Source organism: Sceloporus occidentalis, unplaced genomic scaffold (genome assembly GCF_023333645.1).
Source record: "Sceloporus occidentalis isolate IW3139 unplaced genomic scaffold, rSceOcc1.0.p SCAF_20, whole genome shotgun sequence".
NCBI classification, from domain to species: Eukaryota; Metazoa; Chordata; class Lepidosauria; order Squamata; family Phrynosomatidae; genus Sceloporus; species Sceloporus occidentalis.
In genome coordinates, this window is record NW_028317000.1 from 593,224 (window position 1) to 615,542 (window position 22,319).

At 39.9% G+C, this 22,319-nt stretch overlaps 1 protein-coding gene across 9 annotated transcripts in view; it reads left to right on the forward strand.

Moving 5' to 3' along the window:
- LOC149301690 (receptor-type tyrosine-protein phosphatase U) overlaps positions 1–22,319 on the forward strand; it is a 332,194-nt gene that overhangs the window by 298,503 nt on the left and 11,372 nt on the right. For all 9 annotated transcript variants that reach the window (XM_089483669.1, XM_089483670.1, XM_089483671.1 and 6 more), the window contains 3 exons: positions 6,460–6,600; positions 13,971–14,096; positions 20,525–20,682. In XM_089483669.1, the coding sequence (XP_089339795.1) occupies positions 6,460–6,600; positions 13,971–14,096; positions 20,525–20,682 (425 nt within the window). The remainder of the gene's footprint in view (positions 1–6,459; positions 6,601–13,970; positions 14,097–20,524; positions 20,683–22,319) is intronic.

Below are 22,319 nucleotides of genomic sequence, written 5' to 3' on the forward strand. Positions count from 1 at the left end.
ACCATGCTGAGGGCAAAATTCTGAAGGAGAACCCATTTCAAGCCAGGGGTCCAATTAACACCTCAATTTTGGAAAACGTTTGTGAAGCTGTTAGGCACTGAGCACATTTTGAGTTGAGCTCACCACCCACAGATGGATGGTCAGATAGAGAGAATTAATCAGGTTTTGGAGCAGTACTTGAGATGTTATATTAATTTTCAGTAGAATAATTAGATGGATTTCATGCCCTTTGCAGATGTTGCCTATAATAATGTTGTACTATACCAGAATATAGGACATTCACCTTTTCAGGTTGTATATTGACAGGAGTTAAACTCCTTCTCCAGATGGATAATGGAGCATTCTGACCCCATTCCCTTAGTGAGGTGGAATTAACTGCATTAAGAACTCCTGGCCAAAAATTGCATCCTAGACTTTGCTAAAGACACTTACAAAAAATAAGCAGACCAGAAAAAGACACCTGAGTGGAAATTTAAAGCAAGGGTCTTGGGGCTGGAACAGACCAGCGAAAAAAGCCGATGTCTCAGCAGCTTGGGGGTGTGGTATATGCATGACACATGCCACCAGGCCAACAAGAAGCTGCCGTGAAGCCACCCGGCTTTCAGCTTTTCAGCACTCTGGCAGCACAGTGTTTAGACACTGCACACTGCAGGAGTGCCAAAAAGCCACGGCAGTGGAGGAAAGAGTACCTTTTTTCCAGTGCAAAAAGGAACAGCATTTTGCCACTTCTTTTTGTGCCAGAAAAACACTGGATCAAGGCCGTGCTGTGTGGTTACTGTAGCACCAATCCGATGATAAAAGACATAACATCAAGCCACTCCTTTAGGGTCATTTGTTTCAGCCCTTGGTTTATTTGTCAACCAAAATTTAACAATGTTTTCAACCCTCAAAGAAACTGGGCCTAAGTACGTTGGCCCTTTCCCCACAAAGAGGATTAACAATGCTGTGGCAGTAGAGTTGGTCCTGCCCAAGCCTACCATCATATACATCCCGTGTTTCATTCTAGCCTATTGAAGCCTGTGAACATATTGAATGTGTGGCATCACGTTCCTTCTGCTCCACCCCTTCTGACAGTTATTGACCAACAATGCTTCAAGGGCAAGCAAATCTTGGACTCCAGACAACACAATGGCCATCCCTGATATTTTGTGCAAAGGAAAGATTTTCCCATGGGAAATTCAGAATGGTTGGAGAACATTTGGGCCCCTAAATTGGTTCCGGACTTCCATGGGAAGTATTTTGACAAACCTGGCTGATATGTTCTGGTCATATTTGCTTTTCTGATCTGTCTAGTTCATTTAAGAGTGTCTCTTTTTCTTTGTTATCAATTTCGATGCTTTGCTTTTTTATTGCACAAAATATTGGCTCTCTGCCTCATTAAGTCAGGCCAGTTTAGCTGTGCTGTAGACTTGTTAAAAGTAAGAGTATGTGAGGTGTGTGGAGAGAGAGCAGTTGCAAGGGATTGTTATTTGAGAACCAAGGTCATATAGCTGTCTGATACAAATGGGAAAAAATATTGTCTGTTGGGAAAGGGAGTGGTCAAGAGGATGATCGAAGTGAAACTTATCCTGTAGATTTAGATCTGGCAATGGGCTGCTACTGTGCCAAATCTGATGTTCAATAACCTTTTTTTGGTTTCATCCATGAAGTCTATTTATCAAGTTAGGTAAAGACAGGTCATTGCTCTCTCTCTCTCTCTCTCTCTCTCTCTCTCTCTCTGTGTGTGTGTGTGTGTGTGTGTGTGTGTACAATTTAGAATCTCATCTAAAGATTCTCTGTGGGAACTAGATGGTTTCATATATCTGAGCTTGCTTTACTCCCAATTTAGTTTGACCCACAGTAGGGCTCTGCTCAGTATCACAGCAGTAGGTTTTCTCCCTGTAGACTAGTTGTTACAGGCCTAGAATTACAGGGTAGGAACAAAGCCTAAAATCAAAGATTTCAGTGAGAAATGATAAAAAAAAATATATCCAGTGTATTCAAAATTGCCCAGGAAGAGTTGCTCATTTCCATAGCAGAGAAATATTTCTGTTCCAGATTTTTGAAGGGACTGGGCAGAATTTAGAGAAAGTGGCCCTTGCTCATTGCCTGAATATTCACTTACATTTTTCTTTGGGCCCAATCCACACCATCTCCCAGAGTAAAATAGGTCATGGTTTGCAAGTATATGGTTTGCAAATTGTTATTTTCCTTGCTCTTTTGGAGAGAGAAAGTAAAAAGGTCAGCAGTGAGGGGAAGAAGCAGAAAGGCCAAGAGGCTCTAGGGATTAACTTTCCTATAACATGAGGAAGGACATTGGATGAGAAAGTACATTCTCTCACTACATCCCATTCCATCATCAGTAGGATCAGGTTAATATATATTAATCTATATTCCTAACCTATATCCATAAGAAATCCATGTAATTTCCCTTTCCTTTTGCCCTTCTTTTCTTCTTCCTTTTCTTCCTTCACTTTTGTATCTATTATAAAAATCAAACATTTTTTAAAAGAGGACATGCTGGATGCATGATAACAACTTTTTCACCATTACAGAAATGTGTCTCTACAAATACCCTTTCCTTGGACTCTTATTGGAGGAATTGACAACCAAGGCTTTCATATATTTCCTTGCTAATTTTTGCTAATTTTTAGTGAGTGACTTTCTCTGTATCGACAGCTTGGAGCATGGGCAATGTGAGTTACAGTTGGGGGTGTGAGATATGAAGCTATCCCTGGTGCATGGTTTCAGAGACACCATTTTCACAGGCTCTTCTCCTGCCAGCATAAAGTAGTGACTCTTCCCATCATCATTAAATAAACAAGCAATTTGATCTTATTCCCGGGAAGAATGGAGAAGAAGTAGCTGAAAAGCTTCATGCACCAGGTTTACTTCTAAACATTTAAAGTTGCTAAATTTTAGTCTTACTTCCCCTCTCTAAAGCAAACTTCAACTCGGATGCTTTATGAAGTATCAGAGGTTACGATCCAGCATTTCTGTAGCAACATAGTCTCACTTCAATTTATTTTAGGTACCCAGAGTATTAGTTGAGCACTTTCAGTTAGACAAGTTTCTCCTCCTCATGGTTTAAGTTTCTATGGTATCTGTTTTTGTTAGTTTGGTTATGGTTATATCTACTTTGATACATGCATGTGTAGACATGCATTGAGTATGGAATACTCTGCATGAAGATGGTAGTACAGGAGCAGTCGCCCCCACATACATAGACAAAGGATGTCAGCTCTAGGTCATTCATTGTGAGTATTATTTAACCATGCTGTGGAAAGTTACCCAGCTATCTCTCCCACCTTGTGGCAAAACTAGACCCAAAGAACACTTGTGAATTTTATGATGCTTGTTAAAAGTCTGTATAAAATCTCATGTTAATAGGAGAGATTCTGATTCAATTAGACTGCAAAGGGGGATGAAACATGAATGCTCCCTCTTGCCATTCTTATTTGTCATAGAAGTAGAGTCATTAGCAAATTATATTAGAGACAACCTGAAAATAAAGGGGCCACACAATCAATAATCATGAGGCAAGTAACACATGGACTGCAAACACAAAGTGCTGGAGAGGTTTGTGACACCAAGGGGATTTACTTATCCATGTGGGTAGAATGCACAAAGGTAAATTAGTTCTGGCTTGCTGTATTTCCAATTATCTCAGATATTATGAAACAAAAGATCAAATTCTGTCCAGGGCTTTTGGCACTTACTGTCTTCCTGAGAGAAAATAAGAGTCTGCAACTTAAATCTGCGAATTGTTTTCCATTAGCTGTTACCAGATTAGAAACTGCCACACACTGGAAAACAGGAGACCTCTCTTTAGAAACTGGTGGTGCTGGGTGTGGGGGGCATGGTTAATGGAGAAATAATCTGATATTTCAAGATTCACAAAAGACATCACAAGTGACATCTTCTGTTAAGAAATTATTTCCTTTTATTGGCTGTATTGCTAGTAACTTGCAGCAATTAAAATAATCAAATGAAGAGAATGGAAAGATGTGCTATCAATCAGAACTTTAACAATCAACATAATGGACTATTATGTATCTCTTCTTTCTTCCTCAAGAAATCCACATGTTGTTGTTATTGTTGTTGTTTACTATTTGACTTTATTGCTTCAGTGTTTTTCTGTTATTATATGGAACTACGTGTTATTATCCTGTTAGACCAATTAAAAGTAAATAAAACAGAAAAAAGAAGAAATGATTCAGCAAAAAGAGGATGAACAATGAAACAGAGGCGCATAACCCTTACACATAGGCTGCTTTCAAACTATCTGTTTAAATCTATCAATACAGTACATTTCCTTGTAGTGGAGAGACTTTGACCCATGTGCCCACCTATTCAGTATGCTATCAAAATGCTCAATGGGTTGATGGGCATCATCAGTATCACTTCTCTTCTTTCATTTGGTTCATTATCTTTTAGAAAGTTGTCTTCAAATAGAAGGCTATCATCTATAAATTGGAACCCTAGCTAGGAATTGTCACTATATCTCAGATTAACCCACTCGCCATGCCTTGTTGTATGGATGGAACAGTTGGCAAAGGAATACTGTACACCCCTTCGAAAAAATGACAGGCCTTTAGGAGCTAGCCTTTTGGACTACAGTTCCTAGAATCTCCCCAGCTGTTAGTCAAGCAAGTTGTCATCCAAGACAATTGTTGTTGCTGTTGTTAACTGCCCTCAAGTTGACCCCAACTCATGGTGACCCTGTGGATGCGACATCTCTAAGACCCCCTATCCTCCACTGCTCTGCTTAGGTCCTACAAGTTCAGGCCCGTGACCTCCCTGGTTAAGTTTAGCCATCTGGCATGTGATCTTCCTCTCTTTCTACTACCCTGAATCTTTTCTAACATTATTCACAATGAGTTATGCCTTCGCATGATGTGGACAGAACAGGCTAGCTCCTAAAGGCCTGCCTGGAAGAAGACAAGCCCTCCCTTCATCCACCATCTTGAGGAAGAGAGAGGCAGGCTAGCTCCAAGAAGCCAAGCCCTCCCTCCAGTCCATCTGCCTTGGTCCAGGCCTCAGAGGGAGAGATGAACTGCTGGACCTCATCCCCTTCCCCACCACCTCTCCCTTCTCCTTTTGTGTCATGTCTTTTTAGATTGTAAGCCTGAGGGCAGGGAACCGTCTAATTAAAAGATTGTATGTATAGCACTATGCAAATTTACAGTGCTTTATAAAGAAAGGTTAATAATAATAATAATAATAATAATAATAATAATAATAATAATAATAATACTCTTGGCTTCCAGATCAAATACTTGATCTGTTCTAGGACCCATGGTATCCTCATCACTCTTCTCCACCACCAACACATATCAAATGAGTTGATTTTCTTTTTATCCAGCTTTCACATCCATACATGGTGTTGGGAAGTATAATGGCTTGAGTGATTCTGACTTTTGTGCTTAGTTGTATATCTTTATACTTTAGGATCTTATCTAGTTCTTTCATAGCTGCCCTTCTTCTGATTTCTTGACTGCAGTCTCAATTCTGATCAATATTTGATTTAGAGTATTTTGATTTCTTCTATCTAGGTTGAATTTATGTAGATCCTCCATGGTCATTATTTTTGTTTTCTTTATTTTCAGCAGTAAGCCAGCCTTTTCACTTTCTTCTTTAACTTTCCTCGGTAATTGTTTCAAGTCTGTGATGTTCACCACTGGTAGTATGGTATCATCTGCATATCTTAGATTGTTAGTGTTACTTCCTTATACCTACACTTTCCTTCTTCTGAGAGTCTCAACCTGCTGTTCGCGTGATATTTTCTGTGTACAAGAGGGTAGCTTACTAAAAATAAAACTTACTATTACTCCCAGTGAGTATTGTTTCTAAGGATATCTAAAAGGAATAAAAGGAAGTGCGCGTGTGTGGAAAGCTGGTGCACTTCCTCTATCGTCATGCAATCGTTGCTCCCTCTTAGCGCCCCTGAATCATTCCATCCAGGGGAGTAGATTTCCTCTGTGCAAACTTTGCATTCATAGGAAATCCACTCTCCTTGAGATGATTCAGGGGCATTAGAGGGAGCAACATTTCCACGACAATTGAGGAAGCGCACCTGGCTTCCACACACATGCACTTCCTCCACCTTTGAGCGATGTTTGAGCGATGATTCAGCCAAGTATGAAAATCTTTTATCTTCATGTAGGTATGTCAGACTGATTGGCCTACAGGCTCCCAGTGCCTTAGTCATGACTAGAACTTTGATCATCTAGATCCCAGGCCAATACTCTAATGAATAACACAAGTCCCTTATTCTCACTGATATGAACAATGCCATAATGTCATGGATTCCCTGAAGCATGCCCAAAGTTACACACTGTGGATGTTTGATTTCTCTACCACTACTAGCTTGCATGGTGTTGCCAAATCCCCAATGTCACCCTTCGATGTTCTTTGCTGTGGCTCATGTCTCTAATGTGGTGCTCTGTTTTTATTCCCTTTCTTTTTGTTCTCTTTTAGAGCTATACAAAGAGTGCTGCCTTCATTGTGACCTTACATCCCCTTCAGAACACCACCACAGACTTCTGGAGGCTGGTGTATGACTATGGTTGCACCTGCATCATCATGCTCAACCAGCTCAATCAATCCAATTCTGCCTGGGTGAGTGACAGTGAATAACTTGCCAATTGCTGCTGTAAGGATGGTTGAGGATGTCATTTCAGTTAATTTTTTTAATAAGAATTTACTAAAATTTTCACATTTATTCAAAAGTGAATCTGCTTAGTAGCCTTCCAACCATTGCTTCCTATTCTTTGAAGTGCACACTTATAATAAAGCAACCTAAAAATTTGTACCGACAACTGGGTATGCTTAGCCTAGGGAAGAGAAATTTAAGAGGCATAATAGCCATTTTTAAATATTTGAAGGGATGTCATATTGAGGATGGAGCAAACTTGTTTTCTGTTGCTCCAGAGAATAGGACCCAAAGCAGTGGATGCAAACTACAGGAAAAGAGATTCCACCTCAACATTAGGAAGAACTTCCTGATTATAAGTGTTGTTCAACAGTGGAATACACTGCCTTGGGGTGTAGTGGAGTCTCCTTCTTTGAAAGTTTTAAACAGAGTCACAGAGGTTGGATAGGATGGCCCTCATGGTCTCTTCCAACTCTGTGATTAAAAAAAGTTCATGATCCTCCAATAGCCACCAATGCTAGTTCCAAATATGCCCAAAATAATTGAAAGGTAATAGGTTTTCTTAATGCTTTAAGTTATTGTGGACAGGAGATGGATGGCTGTACATCTTCACTGACCTTCTAGTGCTCCTGTAAATGCACAACAAAACCAAAAGCTGCAGTTGTATGCACATGTACCTAGGAATGAGCTCTTACTAAACTCAGAGGATGTACTTTGGAGTAAACTTGCATAGGACTGCACTACCTATCCGTGTTTTTAAAGCCTTGGTAGCCCTGGTTTTTTATATAATCATTTCAGATTGTTTGAGGTGCATACCATACAGACTTTGCACTTCTGTGTTTGGTAGAGCTACACTACTTAACAGTATCAGTATTGTTACACAGTCAGAGAACTATGGTTATACCTAAAGGGATGAGTTCAGCAGTTGGTACTGTGGTGTTCCTATTCAGTGGCCATGGCCATTGTCCTGTGGTCTGTCACATATCTAACTTGTTGTTTACACTATTTAGCTGGAAGAAGTCGTTCACAGGTGTGATGATTTGTTGCCACCAACATGCTTATGCTATGCATTTAGATTTTGGATTGTATATGAAAATTATATTTTAGCTAAAATGAACATTCTTAAAAGATATGTTGCTATGTTTTTCTCTTTTATTACACATTTTGATTCTCATATGTCATCATATGCACTATTTTGTTGTATTTATTTATTTTTGTGATGGCTGTATTGTGTTTGCAAACTGCCTTGTGAGGATATTGGTCTATATTGCAGCCCAGAAGATTATTGAATAAATACAGTATTGTTATGAATAATCCACTTTTAGCAGACAGTAGTGCCATTGTGTAGCAAAATTTTTTAGGAGAAAATATATTCAAGATATTCAAGATATATGCTCATCTCTTCAATATACAGGGAGTATGAGAGAATCATAGAATTGGAAAAGACCAACTCTATGATCAAAAGAAGACCAAAAAGAAGTTCCATTTCTTTTCCATAATGTGTATATTTAATTATCATTTAACACTCTTGTCCGAATTGCTGTTTGGTTTCTCAAAACATATTTCAATCCAGTAAACACACCCAATTTGTTCTGTTATTCTAGGGACAATATTACGCCTACCAAATAAGTGCAGTTGGCTGCAAGACCGTGCACAGTGTGACAAAATAGTTTCTGCACCTGTTCCATGTACAGCATAGAATTAAGCTGGAACACAACAGGATTGATTAAAAATTATGAGAGACAACGGTCTTCTACCCATAATTGATGCTTTAGTCATTTCTAGATTAGTTTACTATAATATGCTCTAAGTGGCATAGAAAATAGCTCATGAACTTCAGATGATACAGATATGGTTTTCAAATGGTACCATCTGTGACCATAATATATGTGTCCTAAAACAGCTGGCCCTTGAAGCCAACAATTCTCAAAATCATGTGTATCTTAAGCTATATCTCACTGCCTTCTACTCGACCCAAAAGGAGGCTAGTAGAGGAGGCCATGTTATCTCATCACTCCTTCTAATAAGTCAAAGGGAGTAACAGCAGATGGAGATGCTATGGGAAGGGAAAGCAAAGGCCAAGAGGTAGTTGTTCCTATCTTGATAAGGCAACAAGGTGTAAGGCATGATGGTGAAGTAAATTTCTAAATTAATATGGTTTGCTGAGCAAAGCTGCAAAAAAACTTCTTGTGGATTTAGTAGCATGCTCTAATGATAAGCTGCACAAAACTGTGGATTTAGATATAAAATACTCTGACAATCATGAAATATTATTGTGGCCTGAAACGCACGGGCCAAATAAAGTGGCTTCCGGGCACTTTGGGGGCATGGTGTTTAGATGACGCACATCCCCAAAGCAGCTATAAGCTGCTGTAAGGCTGCACTAAGGCGGCAAGAGCTGCGGTAGTGGCCCACTTTGGAAGCAGGTCGGGCAGTTGTTGTGGTCCTAGCATGAAGCCATTTCTTCCAGGCCATGTGCTTCAGCCCTTTGTGTGTCAAGATCAGAGACTTTGGTGCAAATGGCCCAAATATACAGTTGTAACATTGACATAAAAATACAGAGATGAATGAATCAAAGGCACTCTGGGTGAAGAGAGCTATTTCTTCATCAGTCTTACTTGCTGAGTTAAAGAGGGCTGCTGTGTGCTTGGATAACAGAATGAGGAATTAAATATTATCCTTTGTGCTACCATACCAAGGAGGTCTGCAAAACCATAGGGAATTTACTCAGGAGTGAAATTAACTCTGGGAGTAATTGGCGTAAAAAGGGACATTCAGGCAGCTAACTGCTACAGGAGGGAATATTTAGAGTTTGGATTGCTTAAAATTTGAAAAGAGTAGGAAAAAAGTCTTTCAGTGATTAATGTGGCTTAGTTTTAGGATGGTTCTCAAATTCCATATTCTTAATCTGATTTGCATCACATGGTAAATCCCCATCATTCTGTTATATATTTCTAAAATTGTATTGAGCAGACAATTTGGAAGGCATCTTATCTTGACCAGGAGAGTTTTAAACTCATATACATAGGGAAGAGAGACAGTATTCCATAGGGGAATACAATGCCAACAGCTAATAAATGTCTTTACAGGCAAACAGTTTTACAAAGGCGTCTTAAAGTATATATCCCTCCCTTGGACTTGCTGGAGGAAATTTTAATATCCAAATTATAGCCCTGAGTCTGGAAGGCACTGAGATCACAGAGATTTATAGCTCCTATTAATAACCAATTATTTCTCAAGCACACTTGCTACACAGTAAGGCGTGAATGGCTCGGTGTCTCAAAATGCTAAATGTTCTGTTAAAAGTGCAATGACAAACATCATATATTTTATAATGATGCCCCCTTTCTGGATGTCATGGCATGAAAGCAATCACATATATGGTCCTTGAACTGAACAATACCTCAGCTGTTCTGCTGGATGAGAGATAGGAAGGATAGAGTCTCTTCCTATCAGCCATTTTCCTCTGGCATTTCTAATGTCTATTGCTGGGCATTTCCTAGTGCTGAGGTATGTCCAAGTTGGAACTGGCAAAAAAGAGTCAACAGTTAAGTGGAGCAAGGTTTGGGAGATATAGACGGGAGGACTTCTTGGTTAGCAAGAATAGTGGCACCATCTGCCAACCCCACCCACCTTTAGACTTTTCTGTATAACCTGAATTTTGTTGCAGTTCTCACTATCTTTATGGTTTTTCTCAGACAAAAATGTCCTGGAATTAAGTCTAAATATGAAAAGATATGTGTACTATGATAAAACAAACTCTGTGGACCTTGCTGTCCATGGATCCTCAAGAGTAGTGTTGTTACTCAATATTGGTGCTTATCTCTAAGGACACTTCATATTCATTTCTATTTGCAGTTGATAAAGACTATAACTTTCTTCATTAAACCAGATTGTAGTTCAGACCTTTGGGTGATATTCCTCTCCAGTTTGGCTGCTCATTATGAAGTTATGAGAACAAAGCCAGGAACATCCCAGCTATTTACTACTGAAAACAATTCATTTATTGTTGGTCTATGATCTGGGCTCAATTTTTTCATGCCATTGCTTTTTCATGAGATTACTTGGGTGTAATTCTTTTGTTGATATTTTGGGTGATGAACCTTGCCTGTGGTCTGTGGTCTGGTGCCAACTGGATGCACATGCAGGCTCCTCTGCAACTCAGGATCAAAGCAAAACTCCAAACAGGCTTTTCAGTTTGCTGGAACAATGCCTAGTGAAACAACTGTTTAATTAAAGAATCAGACTCCAGCAGTTCACTCCTTAGAGGGCTTTATTTCTTGTTTCTAAATAACACGAGCTAGTTACTACTATACAAAAACTCTTACTGTCACACCACACTATCTTCAACTCTCAGGCCTGTTACAGACTGCCAAAATAAAGCTGCTTCGGGTCTCTTTGGAGGTATGCTGTTTAAATGATGCATGCATCCTAAGAATCCGGAAGCTGCACCAAAGCTGCCCTCCAGTGCTTAGGAATGGAGTGTGGCTTTGGCGCGACCTCCGGACTCTTAGGACCCATGCGTCATTTAAATAGCATACCTCCAAAGAGACCCGAAGCAGCTTTATTTTGGCAGTCTGTAACAGGCCTCAGACTCCAAACTCCCAGAATTCACTAGAACAGTGTTTGTTTCTCATATACAATATTCCCACGATGTGACTACTAAGTCCAGCCTCCTTTTTGTACAAGTTGCTATGCAACATAGAAACCAATCCCTGTTCAGACTCAAGACATATCATGTTTACATTTAGTCTTGTTCAGTTGACCTTGGATGTCCATCTGTGGCTCTGGCCTCTGGGCTCCAGCTGCAGCCAGTTTAGACTTCTGCATCCATTGTCACATCTGAACATTTTTACCTTAAATATACATTAACATCTTTGTCATTTTAGTTTGTTATAAGCTTTATGGATTACACCCTATTATTTCAATGGTGTATAAAAATATTGAATTTTTGAATGTGTTTTTAAAAAAATGTGTAAAGAAAATCTGTATTAGTTCATTTCATGGTTTCACGTGAGTTGTAGAATATGCCATGGATAGTATAAAGTCCTCCCGGCCCCCACCAATTGATTGTTATTACATTTTTCTATCTTAGAGTAAAACGACAAAACAAAAACCATACTCATTCTACAATTCTTCCTTCTCTTGATCTTTCTTCATCCTCTTCTCTTTTCTTTTCAGTCATAAGATCCTTTCTCTTCTTACTTCTTCCTCTGATCTTGGGGCTTCTGTAGATTTCTTGTCTTCATTCTTCTATACATACATCTATTACACATTACATAAACATTTCCTATCTCACCTTTTCTTACTAATCACATCTACCCTTCACCATTCCTTCACATCCACACACCCCTCATTCATCCTCCTCCATGCTCACTTTAACTTCCTGTTAACCCCTAACCATAGTTCTTCCTTACCTTTATTACATCAGTTAAGATTATCCTCTCTATTAACTTCTTTAACCTCTTTTCTGGAAGAATTCAAAGATATAGCCGTGTTAGTCTGTAGAATCAGTATATAGAGAGAACTTGTAGCACCTTTGGGACTAACTGAAAGAAAGCATTTATTTCTTTCAGTTAGTCTCAAAGGTGGTACAAGATCTCTCTGTGTACTCTTTTCTGGAAGGGCTCTCTCCTATCTATTCTCTCTTTATCTCCTGCCCTTTGTCCTTCCAGACGTTAAACTGACAAATTTTATCAGGGCTATGAACATTTGGATTGAGGCAAAAAGGCTTAATTGAGGAGTAAATTGGAATAAGGAGTGAAAATATGATAGCATTTCCTCCCATGCTGACAGTGTAGATGTAAAAATGGATTTTATTTTTTAAAAAAGGTTTTTTTATTATTAACTTGGGGAAAAAGAATTCCCAGTCCGTCAGAGAGGTCATGTTCTAATTCTAGTCTTACCCATTTGGTTGTGTAATCATTTCTAACTAGTTGAGCAAGTTGACAAATCTGGAAAGCGCTGAAAGAAATAGCTTTAGTTCTGACAATGCACTGCTACTATGCTGAACCAGATTTTGAATAAGCTTCTGGTTTCATCTATGAAGTCTGTTCATTGAGTTAGGTAGAGATGGGGCATTACGCTGCAGTTTTACTTTCTTCGTGTCATCTTACCTTCCATCATTTCCGTCAGTAAAGTTACTTTCATCTTCCAACTCTGCCTCATCTGGCCAGTGTACTGTTGCTGATTTATTCTGCCTTCACAGCCTTCCTCTGTTCTTTGCTAATTATTCGCTGACCTATTCTGTTTTGCTCTCTTAACAGTTAGTTATTAGGCAGGGAGAGAGCAGAGAGATAGGATTATGCCACCATCTCCAGAAACAGCAAACCACACCTCCTCCATTCATTGATATATTCTTGACTTCCCATTGTATTACCAGTCTGTAGATTGTCTTTCTAGTCACCCATACAGTGTTTCTTGAACTATCCTAGATTTTAATGGATCATGCAGATTAGCCCATTGTTCTGGGAGATGTTTCAGGCTCCCATTGCCTCTGCGTCTTGGCTCTTTTTTCTAACTACAAAGTGAATTTCTCTTGTTAACCAATATTTTTCAGTGCATTTGGGGCTGGGGGTGATGTTCAATAGGGAGGTGTCTGGTTCCCCTCATCAACCATGTTTTCAATGAGTTGATTATCTTCTTGTCAGCTTTCCTCAGTGTCCGGCTTTCACAATATATAGAATATATAGAACTTGGAAATATGCAGGAATTGTTTTGTTTTCCATATTTGTTGGCAGATTTTTGTTGGCATTTGAATGGATTGTGTTTCTACAGTTTGAAATAGCTCTATAGATGTGCATCTTCTCTTGGTAATTTATTCCAAGTGCTTTCTAAAATAGTGGGTTCATTGACAACATATTCTTCCTTGTAGGAATCTGTTGTACTTTAGATACTCAGTGTATTTTCCGTCATCTTTTTATTTTATCCTGATCATATTTCCCTACTGGTCACATAGTATCCCTACTCATAGTTTACATTTCCCTTTAATTTCACAGATCTTATGGAAAAGATCTCTTGTTCTACCTTTTTGTTGTCTTCTTCTATTTCTCTGCTTGGATTATTATAATAGTTCTCTTTGTCATGTCAGTACATGCAAGTTGCTGAACATACAAGTTGCTGTGAGATATATCTTTAGTCAGAACTGGATGGCAGATAATATTCTTAAATTTTCTTATAGCAACAATTTCCTATTAACTATTAAGTTCAAATTCATCTTAGAAAGACAGAAGAGAATGTTTTGACCTCTGTGGATTTTATTTTCCAAGACTTGTAGTGTAACCGATTGCAAATTGTGCCAAATGCCCATGCCTCTGTATTTATTCTCTCCTTGTAGCCTTGTCTACAGTATTGGCCTGAGCCAGGACTGCAGCAGTATGGGCCAGTGGAAGTGGAATACATCTCTAGAACAGCTGATGAAGATGTTATTACGCGTCTTTTCCGGGTGCAAAATATAACACGGGTAAGAAACTTGAAATACCATGTTTTTTCTGGTTTTCAGAGCATGTTTATTCCTGCCGCCTTTTAAAAAAAATCCAAATTGCTTACTTGCCCTGCATTAACAACAAATGAGTTCAATTTGATTTTTGTTCTTAAATATAGTGTTAAAAGAATGGTTCTAGATATTTAATCGACAGGGAGATTACCAGCGTTTCAGAACAGATTATCCTCCCAAGTGTACATGTGTGGAGTGTGATATATCTCCCCTCCTTCATGGGCCTTTTTGCATAGTGATTGTGGCAAATATTGTTTTTTGTCAAATCTGGATCTGAAAGGCTGTAGAAGAAGGTTTCTTACACAATATGCCTTCCCACAGCCTAAAAATCCTACAGGCACTACATGCCATCTGATCTTGGAAGGTAAGCAGGGTCAACCCTCATTAGTACTTGGATGGGAGACCAACAATGAATACCAGGTGCTGTATGGTACAGTTCAGAGGAAGGAACTGGCATGACCACCTCTGAATATTCCTTGCCTAAGAAAAACCTATGAAATTCATGGAATCGCCATAGGTTGACAGGCAACCTGAACACATGCACACACATGCCTTTCCGAACATCACAAAACCTTGGTGAAAGATGTTTATGGAATGACCTCGCCATTTGACAGAATAATATAAAACTGTCCCCCCCCCATCCACCCTGTTAGTTTGCTTAAATAATCGATCGTGGGGCTCAAACACATGGCCTCAAAGGGCTGCCATTAGGCCAATCCAGGCACGGGACGTGCACATGATGCATACTCCCAGATTGTGCAGAGACCACACAAGGGCCATCTAATGTGGCCCAAACTTATAGAATCATAGAGTTGAAAGAGACCGCAAGGGCCATCCGGAGTGGTTTCTTACTGCTCCTTTTCACAGCCCACTCGGGACCATGGCAGTGGTTGCCCTCAGGACTGCACCGTCTGCTTGTCGCGGTCCTGAACGATTGGGGCGGGAGTGGTCTCTGGCCACTCCTTTTGCCCCGTCTTCTTTGCCCCATGGTGAGCTTTTCTGTTTCCCTTTTGATTACTCTAGTCAATATTGGGCATAACTGGTTGGGCATACAGATGATCAGAGTTTGGAAATAGCAAGTCGCATGGAACTCCTTACTTATAATTAATTCCTTTAACGTTGGATAAATGGAGCAGTTATTGTAGCTAAATATAGGACATCCTTGTCTAGTGATCTTAGAGCACCTTTGAGACTAACACACTGATTAGCCAGAATTCAAAGATATAGCCATGTTAGTCTGTACAATCATTATATAGAGAGATCTTGTAGCACCTTTGAGAGAAAGCACCTGAAAGAAGTTGGCAGCATGAGCTTTTGTAGACTTAAATCTACTTCCTCAGATGCATCTGATTAGTCAAGGTTCTCAAGCCTTCTTTTTTGACATTTTTTAAAATTATAATTATAATTTTGTTTTTTATTTTTCTTTATTGTAATTTACAAGAAATCATAATAGAGCAGAAAAAGATAGGGCACAGGCAAAACACTACTAAGGAGGGATATATGAAGTTGTTTTACAAAGACAACCATTTAAGTATAAGTCATTATTATTATTAGTTTTCCCTAAGCGCTCTTTTCCAGAGATTTAAATGCTGGTCTGACAGTTTTGGCTGACAAAAATGATTGTTAATGTATTCTTTAAAAGGACACTATTTCTCTTCAAAAGAAGTACAATAGTAGTTATTTATCATGTCTGACAATTTTTCCATTAGCAAACTATCCTGTATCCTCTGCTACCAGTTATCCATTGTTAAGCTGAAAAGAGCAAAAAGGTGATACCCTAAACCCAAAAACAACAAGTTTGAAAGCAAACACAGTAGTTTTATTAGGACTAAATGAAGCGATAGCATGTGAGAAGAATTAAAAAGATAAAATGTATACAATCCTGCAGACAGACTGACTTGTTTTGGTCTGTGTGCAAAGCCCAAATGTAAATAAAAGGCTGGTGTTACCAATATGTACTAGGCTAGAAAACTGTAAATCCCAAATAATGTATCAGATGTATGGAAGTGTCATACATACAGAGTACTAGTACAGATACAAATAAGGTTCTTTACACCTCCAAGAAGATGAATAAAAGGGATAACACAGTAAGCCCATTACAACTGAGAAATAAACCAAGCAAGACCAAACGCGTTTCAACTAAGAGTCTTCATCAGTGGTTGGGATTAACTGGTGTTACAGCTTGAAATATATACAGTGGACTCTTGTTATACGCTGGGGTTTGGTTCCAAGATCCCCCGTGTATAACAAAATCCGTGTATGCTCAAGTCCCATTAAATATAATGACATAGCAAAATGGTGTCCTTAATAAAAAATGGAACATCAAGGTAAATTTATACTTTTTTGGAACATTTTCAAACCGTGTATGCTTAAATCCGTGTATAAAAAATCCGTGTATAAGAAGGGCTGACTGTATATCAAAATATGTGGAGACATCCAGTAATAGTAAGCAAGTAGTTGTCCAATATGGACCTTGTGCGGTACAGAAACTTGGACGTCCCACAGATAGTAACAAGCTTGATACAATTCTCTCCAGGGAGAGAATAACCAATCAGAACTTGTCTCTGTTTTCCTGTTTTCCTTTTGGGAGAATACTTAGGACTTTATCGCACAGGGAAATTCAGGCAAAATCAGGGGTTTAAACAGTGATTATCCCATGCAAAACGTGATATCTCAATTAAGATTTTCACACGACATCACTATTAAACAGGCAGTCAGTAAGCAATAAACATCAACAAATCATTAATGGGAAAATCCCAAAAATGATTTGTTGCTGTCTATTGCCTGTTTAATAGTGATGTGTCTGAAAATCTTAGTTGCGATATTGCACGGAATAATTGCTGTTCAAACCTCCAATTTCCCCCTGATTTTCCCCATGTGATAAGTTCCAATGACAAATATTTAATCTGTGCTGCATACCGTCCTTGCACATGCTCCCCCATGCTGTCCCTGCACAGTCCTCCCTGAGTGACAGTGCCCCTTGCGGTTTCCCTTTGTGCCAGTCCTATGCTCCCCCCCCATCCTTTTCCTCATTAGGAAAAGGGCAAGGCAGCACAGAGGAATGGAGAGAGTGCCACCCCTGGAAGCTCCACCACTACCCCACACCGGGTGACACCTGGTGTGGGGACACCACTCCTCTGCTTACAATGAAATCTCTCCAGAACAACTGAAGTACAATAGAAACAACATCTGATATAAAATGTAAGCCTGTGACTCTGTCGTCAGCTTATTTTTCTTCTCCAGTATGCTTTTTAACATCTTTTCTCTGATGAAGCTTGTGGACCTTAAAATGCTTGCATGATTATTTTCTGCATTTTGCTTGTCCAATAAAGGTATATCTGTTTTGTGGATTTTATTGTATTTTGCTGCATAGCCAGCAGGGCTATGTTTATGTTTCACACAAAACAGTAGAGTGGAAATACAAACAAAAATATCCAAGTGCAACAAACAGATTACTACCACAATCAACTAGAAAAGAGTGCTATCAGAGGTTTTTCAAGCGTTTTCATTTTTGTCAGAGTATGGGCATAGAGTGGTGCATGGAGTCCCCAAGGCCTGTTTTGGCCCTTGCCCCAACTATCATTTTCTTATATGATTTTAAGTTATATGTAACCCTCTATTTTATATGGTTTTAAGTTATAGCATGTCTTGCTGGGCTATTGACTATAAATAAAGATTGAATTGAATTGAATGTATTTTTAGTGGAGAACTGCATCCCAAGATCTAGAGAACAGCAAAAATCAAAGGATAACTGCTTTCATTAGTACAGGAAAGATAATTCAGGCCCGCTACAGATCCTCCGGATCATTGTGACGGCAACCGCACAGCCACGACAATGATCTGCTGCAAAAAGGAGGTCTGAAATGGAGCTCCTTCCTACGAAGCCGGCTTGGTGCCATTTGTGACCTGGGACGTTGTGGTAATGTGTCTTGTGCGCCGTGCTGTTTGGACACATCGCACAAGACACATCATCGGCTGTCTAAACACACGTGCACCAAAATGGCGGTGCCCATACATATTAGGATTTGGGAGCATGCAGTTGCTGCACGCTCCCGAACCCTAGTATTGGCGGCACCACCCTGCTTTTGGCCCGTCTGTACTGGGCCTCAGTTTGATTTACTGAACTCCTTTGACTGCCTATTCCTTGTTGCATCCCTTTTTTAGTTGAAAATTCATCCTAACTCTTCCAAGTGGACCAGACATTAAGCTTAGGAAATAGATCCAAAATTCTTTGTTGATCACTCTGAAATTTGTTTTTGATCACCTTTTTTCCAGTCCCACACTTTCTTGTCCCAGTCCCATTACTAAAGGATTAGTGACAGTTTGAGTGCTAGCCCCAGAGACCATTCCATAAACCAGTTTTGATTCTCTTAGTATTTTCATCTGCCCACAGAAGCTTCTGATTTGGTGCTGAAGCTCTGCCTCCACTTGCTTTAAACCATGGGCTTACATAACTATGCATACATAATCCCTCTCTTTCTGACCACATTTGATTGCAAAGCTAACTAGATTACCACTGTATTAAAGGGCATCCTTTCCCTTTCCCTTTCTTCTTTGCCTTTTAAGATTTCTTTTCATTTTTAAAGTTTAAAGTGAAATCTAATAGAGGTAGGTGCTGCTGCCATCCATTGCAGCCAACTCTTACGTTGTGCCCTGTGGGTTTTTTTGTGAGAAAAACATATGGGCAAGATAACAGGAACACCGATCTCTATTCTTTCATTCCACTGTTGTTCCATGCGTTCACGTGGCCCAGTATTGCACTCTCCCTTTCTTCTGCTTTAACACAAAGCATTCCTAAAATTAATTCTCCAACCAGTACATGCACATGTACTCATGTACTGGTTGGAGAATTAATTTTAGGAATGCTTTGTGTTAAATCAGAAGAAAGGGAGAGTGCAGTATTTTAATTTCCCTCTATTTGTTTTTATCAGCTGTCCCCACTCCCTTTTTCAATGTACAAAAGCACATCCAGCAGAAAGATTCTTGATAAGCTGCTACACTTATCATTCTCTCATTGTCTGACAATGCTGCCTATCAAATTTAGATTTTTATTTTCATGTTTCAGTTAGAGGGATTGGAGTTTGGTCCAAGCTTAGAAGAGTTATGTCTGGAGCTACTTGTGGAATTTATAATCCGAAAAATATTTTTCCAAGTTCTGAGTGTGTTACTGTCTAGTCTAGGAGTTCCTGACTATAGCTATCTGTGGCTCACCTTGTTCTGAATAACTGTTTTCTGTTTTCATAAATAAAACATTACACAATCTTCTCTGCTATAATGTAAACTAAGGCATACATTTTCAGCAGCTGAACTGGATGGCTGATCTAAACCACAGTGTAACCCAAGATAAGTTATGCAGCACCTGCACCATGTCTCCACCTGGCCCAATGTTCAATTATTTCTTTTTCTGTCAATTAAATGAAATCCAAACACACAGATCCTGGAATCCTTAGTATACCCACAGAAAGGGGGATTTCTGTAGGCACCTCCTGCATGCCAAAGTAGTGGCTAGCAAAATCAGAGAAAGAATTTCAGAGAAAAGGTCCAGTGTTGTGCTCAGCAGAATGAGGCCCAGCAGCAAGGCTGACCAATCACACTTTGAAATGAATTATGGCTTGCTCTAGAAAGCAGGCATGGTGTGGTGGTTGGAGCATTGGACTAGGACTATGGAGAACAGAGTTTATATCGCTGCTCAACCAGCAACAAGCTCTTAGAGACAAAACGTAGGTGTCATGGCCAGCCATGAGGAGGAGGAGGAGGAGGACTCAGTTCTTCAGGTGTATGAAGCGCCAGGCCCCAGTTCTGCCCTGCCAGGTCCCAGCTCTGCTCTCCCAACCCCAGTGGATTTGGCTCAGCCAGACCCTAGCTCTGTGGGATCTCCTCCAGTGGAGCCTGGGGCTCAGTAGTCCAGCCTTGCCCCAGTGGAAGTGCCAGATTTGGGAGACATAGAGCAGCAGAGCATTGAGGTTTCTACCTTTAGCCAGAGGAGATCAGAAAGGGTGTGCCTTTGTCGTTCCAAGAGGCTTGCTGAGAAATGCTCTTTAGGCAATCAGCAGCTGTGATAAGGGAGCTAGATATAAGACACCTGGCAGACGCTGTGCTCTTGCCAGAGACTATTAGTTCTCATTAGTGAATGCTGCTTGATCTGACTCTTGGCTTCCTAGACCCTTGAATCCTTGACCTCAAACTGGACCCTTGACCAACCCTCTGGTACTCTTGACCTCGGACTGAGCTGGTAATGTGGCTCTCTGTAATCCTGAACTTTGGACTGGCTAGTGGCTTATTCTATTGGACGTTGTTTAGCGTTGTGAAGGAACCGCTCAGCGTGTTTATCTTTCCCAGCAGGCTCTTATCAGGCGTGATACTACTGAAAGGAAATAATTATGGTGTTTCTTTAGTTACAGGAGGGACACCTGATGGTCCGACATTTCCAGTACTTGCGGTGGTCTGCATACAGAGATACTCCTGATTCTAAGAAGTCATTCCTACATTTATTAACGCAAGTGGGAAAGTGGCAGGGGGAGAGTGGTGACGGAAGGACAATTGTGCATTGTTTGTAAGTATCACCTGAAGGGGACAACTACTGGCCTTTTCAACTGCAGAGAGGTGTTTACCAGCTAACTTTGACCAATAATATCATTCATCATGAGAATACAAACAAAAGTCTTTGAGATTTCAGCATGTGCAAGAAATGACGATGTGAAAATCTTTCCTTTGGGATGTAACATTTCCCCAGATCCCACCATATTCTTGTCCTGTACTTAGTTTATATCAGGTTGTAAGGCTTTCTTTTAAAGTCTCATCTGAGAATTTGTGTGAATTTTTTCATTTTTGAAATGAAAAAAAATACCCCCACATATTTATTCTTATTTTGCAACTGTATGCTGTTTCAATTGTTTGTTTTAAAATGTGTGCATGTTTTCTCAAACAAACCTGCAAGTGTGGGTACCCTTCATGAGGAATTTTGAAGCCAAGAGAATTATTTTCTGCCCCTAGTAAGTAATGTAGGTGAACTCTATCATGGTGCTGTTATAGTTTCCTATTTCATTTGTGCATTCCAAACCCTTTAATGAGTGGGACCTGGGTGTACAAATAGGAATTGGAATGGTGTGATCCATGGCCACCTGTGGAGAAAAATGAGGTAGATGGGATGGATAGAATCTTCTTTTATTTGACACAATGTGCTCCCTATATCTCTGCCTGCCTCCTGCTATTATTGTCTAATCTTTTTCAGCTGTGAGTGGTAAAAGAAAATGAACTCAGCACTTCTGTTTCTGAATATTAAAATAATGAAATCCTAAACTTTTTTGAGTCCTGGTTTGAGTAAGGACTCATTTCATATAATAATTCCTAGTGTATCATCATTTTTTAAGTTGTAGCACAAAAACAATTACTTGGGAAGCAAAACTGTTATAGATTTCGATCTGGGCGCTAAAGAATACTTAAAATATTTTTTTAAAAAAAATTAACTATCTACATATTGCCTTGGTTCAGATAAGAACTGGCTTGGGGGGTGAACACACAGACCAAAAGGCCCATGATCCCTCGAGTCTGGTGCCATCCAGTACAGATCATGTACTGGATGGTGCCATCCAGTACAGATCATGCAGGCCAATAGCCAATAGGCCCAGGCCGCAATTAGTCTCTGGCTGTGTGTGGTGGAGTTTCCAGGAAACAATGGCATTACCAGAAAAAAGCCTGCCTCCGCTCAAAGAATTCAAGTTTGGTTTGTTCTTTGGAGAGCCATGCCAACTGTTTTTTGTGGGTTGACATTTCTAGCCATTCTTGGAAACTCTGCCACAACAGCCAGCAGACCACACAGGTGACTGTCCCTTTACCTACCACATCACTGCATTCCCTACCACATCACTGCATCACCTGTGATATGCGGAGGGGCCCTTGGCCACATGGATGAAGCTAGGTGCCCCATTCCTGCCCTTATGACTGATGGCAGGGGCCTTCAGAGGGAACACACTGGAAAGGGCTTCACCACAATGGCAGCTCCACGGTGCAGAAGTGATGGGCATATGAACACACATCCATTCATGCACCAGCCAAGCAATGGAAATGGTTCAGAGCAATGGATGGGATAGGGTTGGTCTGTGGCATCTTGCCCTTGTATATAGGCCCTTGCGTTGATAAGCTATGGTTTATTAATTTGAAAAGACCCATGTCCTGTTTAAATATTTGAAG